This window comes from Leuciscus leuciscus, assembly GCF_965113295.1.
Source record: "Leuciscus leuciscus genome assembly, chromosome: 19".
Lineage (NCBI taxonomy): Eukaryota > Metazoa > Chordata > Actinopteri > Cypriniformes > Leuciscidae > Leuciscus > Leuciscus leuciscus.
The window spans coordinates 30,250,711-30,265,132 of record NC_138743.1 but is presented as its reverse complement, the minus strand read 5'-3'; the positions used below and the strand labels follow the sequence as shown (position 1 = coordinate 30,265,132).

The 14,422-nt window shown below is 36.1% G+C and overlaps 2 protein-coding genes across 2 annotated transcripts in view; one reads left to right on the top strand and one right to left on the bottom strand.

Moving 5' to 3' along the window:
- Positions 1–2,585: 2,585 nt before the first annotated feature.
- LOC309482827 (cytochrome c oxidase subunit 8A, mitochondrial) lies at positions 2,586–4,199 on the bottom strand. The gene is made up of 2 exons (XM_082148380.1): positions 3,944–4,199; positions 2,586–2,707 (listed from the first exon to the last, which is right to left on the bottom strand). Exons 1-2 carry the CDS (start codon positions 4,061–4,063, stop codon positions 2,597–2,599), a joined length of 231 nt encoding a protein of 76 aa, XP_082004506.1. The 5' UTR covers positions 4,064–4,199; the 3' UTR covers positions 2,586–2,596.
- A 2,537-nt stretch (positions 4,200–6,736) lies between these two features.
- The window catches only part of btbd7 (BTB (POZ) domain containing 7), a 59,836-nt gene continuing 52,150 nt past the window's right edge, over positions 6,737–14,422 (top strand). Inside the window, exon 1 of the mRNA XM_082148373.1 lies at positions 6,737–7,151. The gene's annotated coding sequence lies outside the window, so the exon portion shown is untranslated. The remainder of the gene's footprint in view (positions 7,152–14,422) is intronic.

Here is a 14,422-nt window from a genome sequence, read left to right as displayed (position 1 = left end):
TTTTGCACTGAACTGTTATATTTGCTATACAAATTTGTTAACAAATTTTTGTTAGTTGTGTGGCTAAATATACATTTAAAAAAAGGCCTGTACATGTGAATAGCATCATGATTAAAAACTTTTTAAAAAATTACCGTTTTGACCGTCCTTAGCCCATCACATAATGAGGTTTCCTTTGCTTCCTTTGAGGATTGAAACACTCATGGACAAACATTGACTGTATCATGTTAGTGTTTGGATGTTATCAAGCACATCAGTGTTCTGTCTAGTTTCCTCAAGTATACAGACCTTTCGAGATGCTCAATGTGGGTGGTAGCTTGCCATTTAGCTGGCAGCTATCACCTTGCAACTCTACTGAAGCTTAGCAGAGATGAGTCAATACCTGAATGTGAGACTCCTGGGTAAACCTGGGTGTTATTTAGACCAGCAGGGTGTGCAGGTCCCAAAATCCCTAAAATAGTCACAGGGACACTGTGCTGTAAAAAGATGAGATGTTGAACTGAGGTCCTGACTCTTTGTGCTCATAAAAAAAATCTCAGGGTGTTTCTTAACATTAGTAAGGGTTTAATCTGATGCCCTAGCCAAATTTGCAGACTGGCCAGCTGCAGCTCTGTAAGGGAATGTGGGGCAGTGCCCCACCCAAATATTCATCCATAGACCTCTATATAAACTGAATAAATAATAAATTGTAAATTCACTCTCAGACAAAAAGGTACAAAAGCTATCATGGGGCGGTACCCTTTCAAACCCTTTGCCCCTGCTGTAAGGGGATTAACAGCAAAGACCCAGAACCAGAAATGATTAATTAAGACAAGAGTCAGAATTATAATAAATTAAAGAAAAGTTTTACTGAAGATAGTTTGCAGTTTCATCACCAGAAGTCAGCTTCAAGAGTTCGTAGACCGCCCCGCTTACAGTTACAAAGATCACAGCAGTTATACCCCTCACCAAGGTCTAAGCTATACGTCCTTGCTTCAGGTTGAATGATTCTGATTGGCTAAGAAATAGATAAACATAGTAGTTTTCCGCACATATACAGATAGACTGAAGCATATCTCCATCAATTATGCGGCTGACACTCGGACCCTGAAGTTAGGCACGTTATGACCTTCCAGGTCGCAGATTTGGGTTGTCGGCGCCAGCCTGTCCTGAACAACAACTCAGTCAATCTCCAATACTGCCAGTGGTTCCTTAACCTGTAACCAAAAAGACTAACACACAGCTTTTCCAAGGTTGGATTTGGCCAGGCTCTAACTATAAACAGGAGAGTCAAGATAATACGTTCTTTCTCTCAAGGATAGGACACTTTAGTCTAAATGGAAAGTAAGGCTTTAACTGAGAAATGGTCCCTTAAACTATAGACTCCAATGACGCCTGTATGTTTTAACACATGTTGAAGACCTTTCTCAAACACAAAACGAGCCCATATCTCATTTCTGGAAGTGTGGGGCTAAATGAGCAAGCACTGTTGCTGCATTCAGATATCAAATACAGACATTAGAGAATACATGAAAATAACATTTCAGTAATCACACTAGTAGCTTCTGTAACAAAGTAAAATCTCATAAGCCTAGAGAAGTCATTAAAATCATCCTAAATAGTATTCGAAATTTGAATTAGTGTGTCCCAAATTGTAGTATGTTGAAATGAGTATTCCAAAGATACCCGGATGGAAGTAACTGCAGTTTCAATGGTGACAGGATGCACATAACTAAGCGGCAGAGCTGTCCCTTAAAGTTATGACAAAGTAGTATGTCCCGAAGCTTGTCTGCTACACACTCAAAAGTACTTACTTTTTATTTACAAAAAGAGTATACTTTTAGGGAGTAGTAGGCTATAAGTAGACAAATTGGGATGCAGCACAAGATCCCACCCTCCCTTCAGAACGTCTCCAAAGCCACCCCTCCTCCAAAAGACATGAACGCTCACAGCAGAGTCTGCAAAGCATCACGAGAGGCGGCGTTAAATTACCTCACGTCTCAAAGCACATAACATTACAATAATAATGAATGCAAACAAATTACAAAGCTCTCACTTGTACCACCTGACTGCTGCAGATTCATTTTGGCATTGATAGTGTTGACATAGAAACGGGGGACTGATTAAAAGAATTTGCCTACCCAATTCTATATATTCCGTGTATACTTCTAAAAAAAAGCCCTCAAGCCAAGAACATTTATCACAGTGAAACACAAGTTAAAAAACAGTTGTAAACAAGTTATCAATCAAAACAGGTGGTTTTAAAAAAAACTTTATTACAGGAAAAAAAGCAGTCATTTTGCATGAAGTAAGGGCCACTGCTTACAATGGCATTAAGGGCCACAGTCCTAAGGCATTAAACACCATGAAATTATATTTCTCATTAGATTCAAATGGGGCCTTTTCTCCCTCTCAAACAATTGTTTAACTGTATTATTTTATTATTGGATAATTGTGTTAATGTATTGTTGTATACTATTATTATATTACTTGTGATGTTGCTCATGTTATAAAGATCTACATTTTTCACTGGTGGTGAATAATGCTTTAGAGGCAGCCAGGTCTGTCTGTGGTACACCAGTGTGCCACTGGTGTTCAGGATGGTGGGGGGTTTTCTTCAGGATGGTGGGGGTTTTGCTCTCTGACGATATTCTGGGATGTGGTGCAGAATCCACCCGGCAGGGGCCAGGAGGGCAACGGCAAACACAGACATAATCAAGAAACTTTGCTGCAGAAAAACACAGGAATGCACACATGAAATTGAACAGCTTTACTTACAGAATTTGCACCACTATTTAATTCAAAAACAGTAATATTTTGAAATCATATTATTAAATGTTTGTCTATTTTAATATGTTTAAAAATGTAATTTATTCATGTGATGGCAAAACTGTATTTTCAGCAACCATGACTCCATTACACCATTACTTCTTTTTTTTTTTTTTTTACAATTATCTCAACTTTTGGAAGTAAAACTCAAAAAAGAAACAAAATATAATGAGTTGTGATTTTCTGCAGTTTTCAGTCTCACTTGATCCTTCAGAAATCATTCTTGATTTGGTGCTCAAGAAAGATTTTACATTATTATCAATGTTGAAAACAGTTGTGCTGTGTGATATTTAAAAAAAATATTTAAATGCATCCTATACGGCTGAATAAAGTCATTTCTTAAAAAAAAAAAAAAAAAAAAATAGTACTGACCCCATATACATTGTATTTGTATATATATAATTATCTGAAATAAATTTGATGTTTTAAATGTTTTAAACTTGATTTTACATTCTAATTCTGTTCTTGGGGATATTTTGGGGATATTTAATTTAATTTTATCAATCAATAAATTCCTCTTGAAACAAACTTTGTTGTATTATTTTAATTTAATACTGTGAAGCTGCTTTGATACAATCTGTATTGTGAAAAGCGCTATACAAATAAACTTGACTTGACTTGACTTGACTTGTCCAAACACAAGGATTATGTTCTCCAATACAAAGAGTCATCCGAGCTAATCCCACATTCAAAATATTTGTAAGCCTTTTTTCAAAATGTACACAATTCAATTAATAGTAATATCCAACAAATTAAATTGAATAATCCCTACATATTACTCATATTATGAATTAAATTAGTAAAAGCTTAATAAAACATTTTGTGTAAATCTTAATGGAACAAGATAATGGACCATTCAGTTTTATGTGATTCATATTCAGAAACGTGGGGTGGGAGAAAATGTGTTTAAATTTAAGTTTAAGATTCATAGAAAAAAAAATGTAGTACGTTTTTTTTTACTCATACTTAATTCATAATATAAACGGGTTATTTAATTCAATTTGATGAAATTTTACTATAAATCTTGAAAAAAGTTTTTTTGAGTGCATTATCTCCATTGACCTCAGTTAAACTAACTTTAACTGATCCCATGAATCTTTGCAACCTTTTAGGATTTTGTAATTGTTTCACTCACCCCAGGTCCGATCTTGCTTTTAGGTGGCTTGCTGTAGATGCTGGAGTTCCGCTTCTGGACGATATCCCTCGCCCTGCTGACTGTCACTGGCTGCACAGCTCCCCTCAGAAAGGCCAGCATCCCTCCAGCTGTATGGGTCAGCACTAAGTCTGGACGCGTCTGAGAGAGAGAGAGGTTAAGGGAGAAGGAAAGAGGGGATGTTCACTGAGTGCAACCGCTGGGTTTCCTGCCTCAGGACTGCTGAAGAGAAAATAGATGTATCCTGTCATATAATGGACTTTATCTTCCAAAACCAGCCCACTCTTTGGGAGGGGCCTAGACAATACGACCCCCACTAACTTTTCTTTAATGCCCCTTTCAACAAGATGTGAAATGAAACAGGAGCATATAACGTCATTATTTATCAAAGAACCAAACATGACATATTATTGTCCTTGATTTACATCAACTATAACCCATATACAATTATAAAAAGTTATTCTTAACCTTATAGACAAGCAAAGCACATTTGGCTCATAAGATATTTCTCCCACAGATCGTAACTATGTTTTCTTGTACAATTAATGTCTTGTGTGATTTACACCATGGTTTGCAGCCGCTGTTTGACAGCATGTGAGTTCACAGGAACATAGGTAGCGAGAAACACCTGGCTCTCTGCTTAGTGTGCATTTAGGGCCGTGTCCAGTACAAAGAGTTACAAATTACAAGAGATCTGATTAGAGGAGCAGATTAAAGGGAGATAAAAGTGCAGAAAGTAGTGCAGCTGGCTGTGTGTTCTGTCAGCTGTCAGTATGGCCTGTGGTATTGTACCTCATTCATAATGGTGATCACATTACAGAGGCTTGTCTTTCATGTTAGAACACCGCTTGCCATTCAACACTTCCACAGTTTGTCCACAGTGGATACACCCTACTCTTTGTTTGGTTTATGTACTGGGTGTGAGCAATCTTTTTGTGTCCTGTTATTATGCTATTTTGATATCTTCTGTGGACAGAAGAAATTGTGGCTGAGGATTTTTTTTTCCTCCCAAAACCATTAAACTTGATCTGAAAGTAGAGGGGGAAACATCCTGAAAACAAGGTAGCTTTTTGAAATCATAATCTCCATACCAACCTTTGTTGGTGATATGTGAGAGGTGTTAATAAAGTTATTGAAATGACAAATAAGTCTTTTTTTTTATATATTATTTTTAAAATTAATTTAATCTACATTTGCTTAAATTATGAATGATGCCATGAAGATTTATAAAAAATAAGGCCATCATTTGAAGTCACCTAGTGGACATAGTGGAAAAAACCCTAATGAGTGAATAAACATATTATATTATATTATATTATATTATATTATATTATATTATATTATATTATATTATATTTAGGGCTGTCAAAAGATTAATCACGATTAATCGCATCCAAAATAAAAGTTTGTGTTTACATAATATATGTGTGTGTACTGTGTATAATTATTTTGTATATATAAATACACACACATGCATGTATATATTTAAGAAATATTTGCATACATATACTGTATATATTTATATATAATTTATATTATATATAAATATAATTTTTTTATATATAAATTACACATTTTTCTTAAATATATACAAGCATATGTGTGTATTTATATATACAAATTTAATTATACACAGTACACACACATATATTATTTAAACACAAACTTTTATTTTGGATGCGATTAATCGCGATTAATCTTTTGACAGCCCTAATTATATTATATTAAGAGTAAGTAAGAATTATTATATTTGAAAAAAATTGAATTAATTTAATAGAATATCACACACACACACACACACACACACACACACACACACACACATATATATATATAAATACTATATTATTGGAATATAATAATTCTTACTAATTCTTAATATATATATATACAGTATATATATATATATACTGTATAATATCATAGGTTATTATTATTATTATAAGTTTATATTATAACATATAATATATTATTATTATATAGCTTTTTGTGATCAAATATTTATTGAAGGGAAAGGAACAACAAAATATTAAAGCATTTCAAAATCAACAACAACCAGTCAAAAGAAAATATGTATATACTGTATCTCTCTCTCTATATAGTATACACACACATGCACAAAAACAAAATAGACATATACATTTCCAATATACATATATATGGAGAAAGAAAGAAAAAAACAAGGGGAATAACTCAATTTCAGGAACTTGAATTAATGAGTACACAGAATTAAAACAACTTGAATTAAATCAGGTAATGAAAAGAGATCATCTCACCCAGGCTTTCAGTGACTCAGACACAGTGTGCCAGAGAGCCTTTTCATTCGCACCATTAACTCGAGCAGTAGACAATTCTAGAAGAATCACATCCAAAAATGTAAGAATCCAACATTTAACAGAAAGTGAATGAGGAGGCTTCCATCTCAATGCAATCATCTTTTATTATTATATAGCTATAATATATTATTATAGTACAATGTATAAGAACATAACTTATTTGTAATAGAACCTTGTCTTTACTGTCTCCTTTGGTTGATTTAAGAACTAATAAAAGTATTAATTTATTTTAAAAATCTTACTAACCCCAAACTTAAAAAAAAATAAAAAAAATAAATGTATAGATATATAAAATTATTTGACTGAAAAATTGCCTTTAATGTATTACTTCACTACATTTCGACACTATTGTCTTTTTGGCCCATAGGTCCAACCAACACAGAAGGTTGATTGGACCTTTTTGCTGTGTGCCTAATCTGAGCTCGAGCAGATAGATGGCGTAGCGACATTGCTAACCGAATTCTGAAGCTTAGCCCTCCCCTCATTGTTTTACTGAATAAGAGGAGGATACAACACTACATGTAATATTTGCTCACGGAAACTGAAAGCGAAGAGCACAGACTCTAATTGAGCTGTTTTGTTGTTGAACGAGGCTTTAAAAGCGAGTAATGTAGGACGGATGGTGTAACGTAAAAGTACTAGCAGCCTGCTAGCGCGTCATATATGTGTTTGTGTGTGTGTATGTGTGTGTGAACCTGGGACGCGCAAGGGGCTTTTTTATTTTATTCAATAACACTACGAAAGAAAAGTGCGAGCGAATTTGCTCGGCTAAGCAAATATCAGAAGTCGCTGGCTTGGATTTTGGCTCGTTTTATGAGCAAGAAGAGAAGAGTGGAGCAGTAAACTTGACTCAGGTAGGGCATTTTTTCTCCTTTTTTGCTTTGCTTGCTAATCTGCCATGGCGAGCTGCTGAATTAGCTACATTTACAGTTATGCCTTGTGTATTAAAATCACTACAGTCCTTGACTGTTTAGCCGTAATGTTGGTTATTATAACCTGCTAAACTTCATATAGTAACCTATTTCACTCTTCCACACAGAACTAGTAAGCAAAGCTTAGTTATTATGGTTAGCTTGAATGCTAAACCAAAAGAAAACATTAACACTACGTAAGTTCTTTAGTTTATTGCACAAAGAGGTTGAAACAACCAGATATGCCTTATTTTAGTAACTTTTTCACCCAAAAGAGCTGTTAAGAACCACCTGAATGCTAAAACCACATAAAGCTAGGCTAGCTCAGAATGCGTAGTTTTCAGTTATTAGAGATGTAATGCCTTCATGTATGCGGACACGTCATTTAATAAAGAGGAAGAATCATACTAGGAATAAGCTTGCATGCTCAAGTGGAGCTGTCAGTAGATACCAGCATGCTGTAACCAGTTTGGTTTCAAATATGTGACTTGCTTGATTTAGGAGATACTCTTCCAGTTGCCCAGCAATGAGATCAAAAAGCTTACTTTGCATGTTTGAAATGTTTCTGCTTATAAAAAACTTGTATAGTCCCCACGAGAGAGGTTTATTTTTTATTTTTATTTTTTTTATCATCTAACAGGTTCTCCCTCACTGACCTGCCTTTGTTTGTATTTAGAAAAGAGGCAACTGGACTCTGCCTTATTTTGGACCTCTGTAATTGGACAGGGTATTGTTTAGGAAAATTAGTGGACAGGAACATATTCCCCTGTCTTTGTCTCGACTGTTTATTTCCTCTGGTATTCTGGAAGTCATCAGGGTCTAATTAAAGGTAAAGTTTTAACTGATGACCAAATTGGTTTACATCAAGTCCCATCCTGTTTGGCCCCCCCGAGTTCATTCACCTCTACAGTATCTCTCAGTTTCCCACATGGAGCCTCTTGACTCCTCTGTTCACAGGAGCCTTAACATTTGTTGTGAGATTTGCTAATGAAGAATTGTTTTGCACCCCCCCCCCCCCCCCCCCCCCCCACACACACACACACACACACACACACACACACACACAAAGAGTAGAGACGGTGTGATTTACTGATAGCCTTGTGCCCGCCCATGGGAATCAAAGGTAAACGTTTTAATGAAACAAAACCAAACCAATTCTGTGCGGTTTTATCTGCCGCTTCTTTGTTGAGAGAATGTCGTCCTTAATATAGCTCAATCAGCAGCATTGTTGTTCATCAACGTGGGTAATTCAAGAAACAGTTGAGTGAAGAGAGCAGTTTGTGGTTTGGGTCCTGCAGTATGTTGTAAATGTGTTGTGACTGTGGTCAATGTGTAGGGGTTTCCCCCCTCTTTTTTCATCTTCCTGTGATGTAGGCCATCCTTTCCTCTGCTGCTGTGCTGCAATATGTGCTTGTGCCAACAGTTAAGTCAGATTTACGTCTGACGGTGCTGCAGTTCTGTGTTAAAGGGATAGTTGACCTGAAAATGTGAGTTCTGCCATCATTTACTCACCCTCATGTTATTTCCAAACCTGTAAGACTTTCTTCTGCACCAGATATGAGATTTTTTTAAAGCATTTTTTTGAAGATCAGTGACCACAGCTCAATTGGAAATCTAAAAGTTGTCCATATGACTTGTGTGCTCTATACTACAAGTCATATGGTTTTTAAAATCTGCAAGTCATATGATTTTAAAAGTCATTATTCACTGATAATCTTCCCATCCAATGAGATTATAATCTAAAAACTGCTGAGATTGTATTCAAGATAGATATAAAGATATAAAAAATTGTATTCCCTGATCCAGTGGTTCCCAATTATTTGCTTGCTGCAGTTTGTGTTAGCATCTCAGTGAAAAATGTACTTTCTATTTCCTCATAGCTTTCTGTATGACTGGAATTTAATGCAAGAGTCAGAGGAACTGCTTTTGCTGTGTATTTTTTGTTGTTTTTGGTTCTTCATTTAGTGCTATAATTGTGTGGAAATGAGCAGAGTAAAGATTCTTCAAAACGTTAATTTTTTTGTTTTTGTGAGCTGTTTTAGCTAGCAAAAAGCACAATGCATAGTGTGCATGGCACTAGATGAAACATGTGGGCAGGGCTTAACAACAATTATTAGAATTTTTTTCTGCTGGCTTATTTGGGCCAGTCAATAAGTTTTTTTTAAGAGTCTTTTATGCTCACCAAGGCTGCATTTGATCAAAAATACTGTTAAAAATGTAATTTATTGCTGTGATTTTCAGCAGCCATTGCCGAGTCTTCAGTGTCACATGATCCTTCAGAAATCATTCTGATATGCTGATTTGGTGCTTAAAAACATTTCTTATTTATTTTTTTAGGAAAGTTCAAAAGAACAAGCATTTTTTGAATCAGAAATCTTTTGTAAAATTATAAAGGTTACTGTCACTTTTGATTAATGTGTCCTTTTTGAATATGAGTATTAATTTCTTTAAAACAAATATTTACTGATCCCAAACTTTTTGGTTTTTAAACCCATTCTTGATGGATATTTTCAAGACTATCTCCAGTCATTCTTGCAAACCTAATATACATTAGTCAGCTGGATATAATGTTAACTTGGTGTCATTAAAAAGTAGAATTTTCAACTCGTCCAATTTGTGACAAATGTTTTAGTTTGCAAGACATGAAAACACATGTACACAATCAGTGAATGGCAAGATGTAGTGACAACGCAGCACTGACCTGATAGGACAAGTGACAGTTCTGCCAACTGTCCCAAAACTGTCTCACACTGAACCATTCAGGCCATCCTCATGTTGAGTGCCTGTGGGATAAATGCTTCACAGCTGACAGTAGATCTAGTCAGTCCATCAAGAATCCTTATAAAATCTTTTGCTGTTATGAATTAGTTCACTGTCTCTCTGTAGCAATGTGCCAGGGTTTTGCAGACTGACTGTGTTGTGTGTTGTACTTGTGTACAATGTAACATGAGAAGTTTGCCAGTTGTATAACCTTGAAACTGCAAATCCGATTGCATCGATTAACCATGCCCCAGGTATGATTCAAAAATAAGGTTTTATTGAGCTTTTGTTTACAACGCATTCATAATCTTATAATAATGTTATCGCAACAAAAATATGATAAGATGTGTCCTCATGGTCAGTACAATGATGTTTCAGCTCATTTGGCTTTTGCATTTCAGACAAAAAAGGAAATGTGCTGCATTATAAGGACGGCATCCTTATTCATTTGGACTTTGCTGACATAATTGCTATAATGATCTGCTATTTTTTTTTTTTACATTAAGCCAAAAAATTGTAGTTGGCTGATGGATGTAGAAATATGAATGAATATTTTTTTTTTGTTCAGTGTGCTGTCTTTGAAGGTCCCTGTAGTTCCACAAGCACACTGGCTTGACCTCTGGCTGCTGTCACTGGAGAGAGAAATTGGATGGGGAAAGGAAAGTGGGACATGTTTTCATTTTCCACTCCCCCTTGTTGTCCTTGGCAACCACCCCCACCCCTCCCCCCTTCTCTTAAAATGACAGGCTGACTCAGGTCCCAGTATTTCACCTTGTCCAATGGGTTGTTTGAGCACTCTCTCTTTTACAAACACACATGGGAATTAAGTGCTCACTTCCTTTGTCTAGCCCTCATCATTATCATCTAATGAAACCCCGTGCTGTTCAAGACCAAGATTTCAGCAGCGGATTTATTTCAAATGCTGGAAGTGAGCTTTAATGCCGTTTCACCAATTCTCAGAGAAATGCCATTCTCTAGATCTGCCATATGTTACAGGAGTGAAGTTGCATCATTAAAAGTAATGGTAAATTACAGTGCAGAATGGGTTTACTATATGAGCCACCTCCTGTGCCTGTTAAGTGTTAACTTGCAGGTTGACCATGATCACATGTAGCCTAGCTGTTTTTCATAGATGGGAATATTTTTGACATTTCAGGAAGTTAAACTCCTGTGCTCCACATTGAATCAAACTCTGAACACAGAGCATAGCTGGACGTTTTATCTTTTTTTTCACACTTTTTTTCATTTGATTTTTTTTTTTACTATATTGAGCATCCTCAGGCCTGATATGGCAAGCTGTTTTAACATTTAGGCTCTAGGCTCATGCCACTAGTACTTCTTTTTTTAGATACTAGTATCTGTTCTAGTCACAACTGGAATACATACTATCCAAAACTGAATAGTTGATATCTGAATGACAGATCCCATGGAAGTTAATTGCAAAAATGAACGATAATTGCTGAAGCTTTTATCATCGTATATGGTATCATCACTTATTGAATTAGGTTAGAATAAAGTGTTGTCCTAACAGGTTTACTAAACATTTTAAAGAATATAATATTATTTTTTATAAATGTATATTGTATTTAAATGTTCAAAGCAAACAAATGTTTCAAATAGCAAAAGAACAATAAAGAACAATAGGTAACACTTTACAATAAGGTCCCATTAGTTAATTAGTATGCATTAAGTAGGCATTTCTAAACAAAACAAACAAAAATCCTAAACAGTCAAAATAGTCATCAAAGATGAGTTTGGGCCCTCAAAGCAGTGGCTTCTGAGAATTTTTCTATAAATTTTTATTTATTTATATTTCAGCAGTTGAGCCCAATTATATATTAATTAAAACATGAGATCAGATGTTTTATCAAGCTATTATTATTTTTACATTTATATGCAAGGCAGAAGGCCATGTGAAAGAAAATATACTCTATAGTAGTGCTGGGCGGTATGACCAAACATTTATATCACGGTATTTAAAAAAAATTATACCGGTTTCACGTTAGGCTATATGACGGTATTTATTATTATTATTTTAAGCATGACTGGGTGTTAACCACATTTTCTACTGATTGAGAGAGGAAATACTGCAGTAGATTGACTTAGAATGCTCTATTTTACTGTCATGAGTGAGTATTGTAGAAACATTCCACACTAATACAGGTTTAATAGTTGATGCCCCACAAAATGATGCTGTTTACAAAGAGGTGCCAGCAGGAGGTGCTTTAGGAGCGGCAAAATGAGCGGTTTCCCCTGTAACGGCTGTACACAAACCAGCAGCGCTCATAAACGCTGCTTTATCAGGAAAGATATAAAAAAAATCTAAATAACATCGAAACTTTTCTAAAGACTGTCAGTTCCCTTCAAAGATGCATTCATATAAAAACACCCGCGCCCAGGGCAGGACTTAAGGGGCTGGGGGCCGCTGGGCTTGAGTTTATGTTTGGGCCCTACTTGTGCTACAAACATCATTATGGAGTAGCACAAATTACACAAAGGTTCCTAGAACAATTAATATGCAACATGCCTATAGTCAAAGTTTAGTGGTAGGCTACTATTAAATAGTCATTATAATACAATATAATGTAGGATGTGCTCTCTCGGTTGAGAGAAGATCAAAACTCTAATAATAAAGCCAAGAAAAAAAACAGTATTTTTAAATTCATTGTCATAGCTATCTGTCCTCTTATGTCAGATTCTTAAATTTAGTCAACAAATTCAATCAGAATGCAGAGACACGGTGTATTAGCCTGGTTAAAACCAGACCATTCTCAGTAGTAACTGAGTTATGGTCTGGCAAAGCTTCATTAATAACTCATTTCCAAAGGGGCGTCACCAACGGACGTCGCTTAAATGCCTCTGGGCACAAGTGGATAGACCTGAAACCAATCAGAGCGATCGTCATCGTGTAAAGCCATATGCTGCGTCCCAATTCGCCTAAGTTACACTACGCCATAAAAGTATGTACTCTTTTTGTGAAGAAAAGGTATTTACTTTTGAATGTGTAGCAAAAAAGTAGGCAAGCTTTGGGACATACTACTTCGTCATCTTTATCGGACGGATCTGTCGCGTGCATCCTGTCACGTAAACTGCCCTGTCAATCATCTTGTCACAGTTAAAATCCTCTATTAAATCTAATTTAATTTCCTACCGTTTCGGAGAGAAATGTAGTAGCACGTTCATCTGCCAGTGGGTCTTTCATGGAGACTGTCCTCATGTGTTTGCAATTTTAATATGCATTTAAAAGTTGGTGCGCTTCACCAACGGACGTCGCTCAAATGCCTCTGGGCGCAATTGGATAGACCTAAAACCAATCAGAGCGATCGTCATCGTGTAAAGCTCGCCCCAACGTTTCTGATTGGTGCCGCGATTTCGAGGGATTAGAAATGGGCTTGAATGAGCTCTTTGCCAGACTACTTGCAGAGCAAATCTAAATTTGCCGGAAGTTGTCTGGGTTTTTCCAGGCTAACGGTGTATGGCTATTATGACAAAATAAAAGGAAGTCGGTATCATCAATAAAATACATTTTTGGATTGACACAAGCTGTTTAGACATGGCATGTATGGATTTACACAGCAAATTATAATTGCTTAAATTATGTTAAGAGATTCATGTTTTAAATGTAAAAATTTTAATGTAGAAATATGAAATGATTGAAAAAAATGAAAAGTCTACTTTTTAACTTTGAAACTAACACCGCCAGTAGGTGGCGGCAAGTCTCCATCTTAATGAGGGAGTTGTATCCTTTATTCAACTGATTCGTTCAAAAATCCTAATTCGTTTAACCTAGCAAACGACTGTATTTATGAATGGGTAGCCTAATTGAATCATTTACTCGTCTGATTCTGTCAAAAATGCAGATATTTTGAGGAACAAAAGACGTGTTGCTCGTAGGGGTGCGCCAAAATATCGATATGGCGATATCTCGCAATATTTACTCCCGCGATTGATTCTCGATGCGCTCTTGCCAAGTATCGATCTTAAAAGCCGTTAGGGCGGGCGTACACGGTGCGAGTTCGGACACTCGGGAGGTCGTGAGATATTGCACACGTTGCGAGTCAGTTTAACTGATAATCGCGTCAAAGCAGCTGGTACACGGCACGACTGTCCTGCATGAATTTTATCCCGAGCCGGCAGCAATCACGTGAGCTTTCACGCTAAACACAGAGACCGTCATGTTGCATGCATGCAGGCAAAGCTTCAGATAGAAAAATGACATAAATGTGTGTGCAAATGATTTGTTGAAAAGGCTCGGCTTGTAATTCCTCTCACACGCTGCGAGCCGCGACCATGCAAGCATCATCGATTCCACTCAATTTCTCCCGAGTGAAAAAATTCATCTGCGAGCAAAACAAAAATAGTGTCTGTGACTGTTTTGTTGCAACTGATAAGACACAAGTTGTTTTTGTTATTGTGTTTCAGCCAAAAAAATAAATGGAGATTCATTTTCCTAA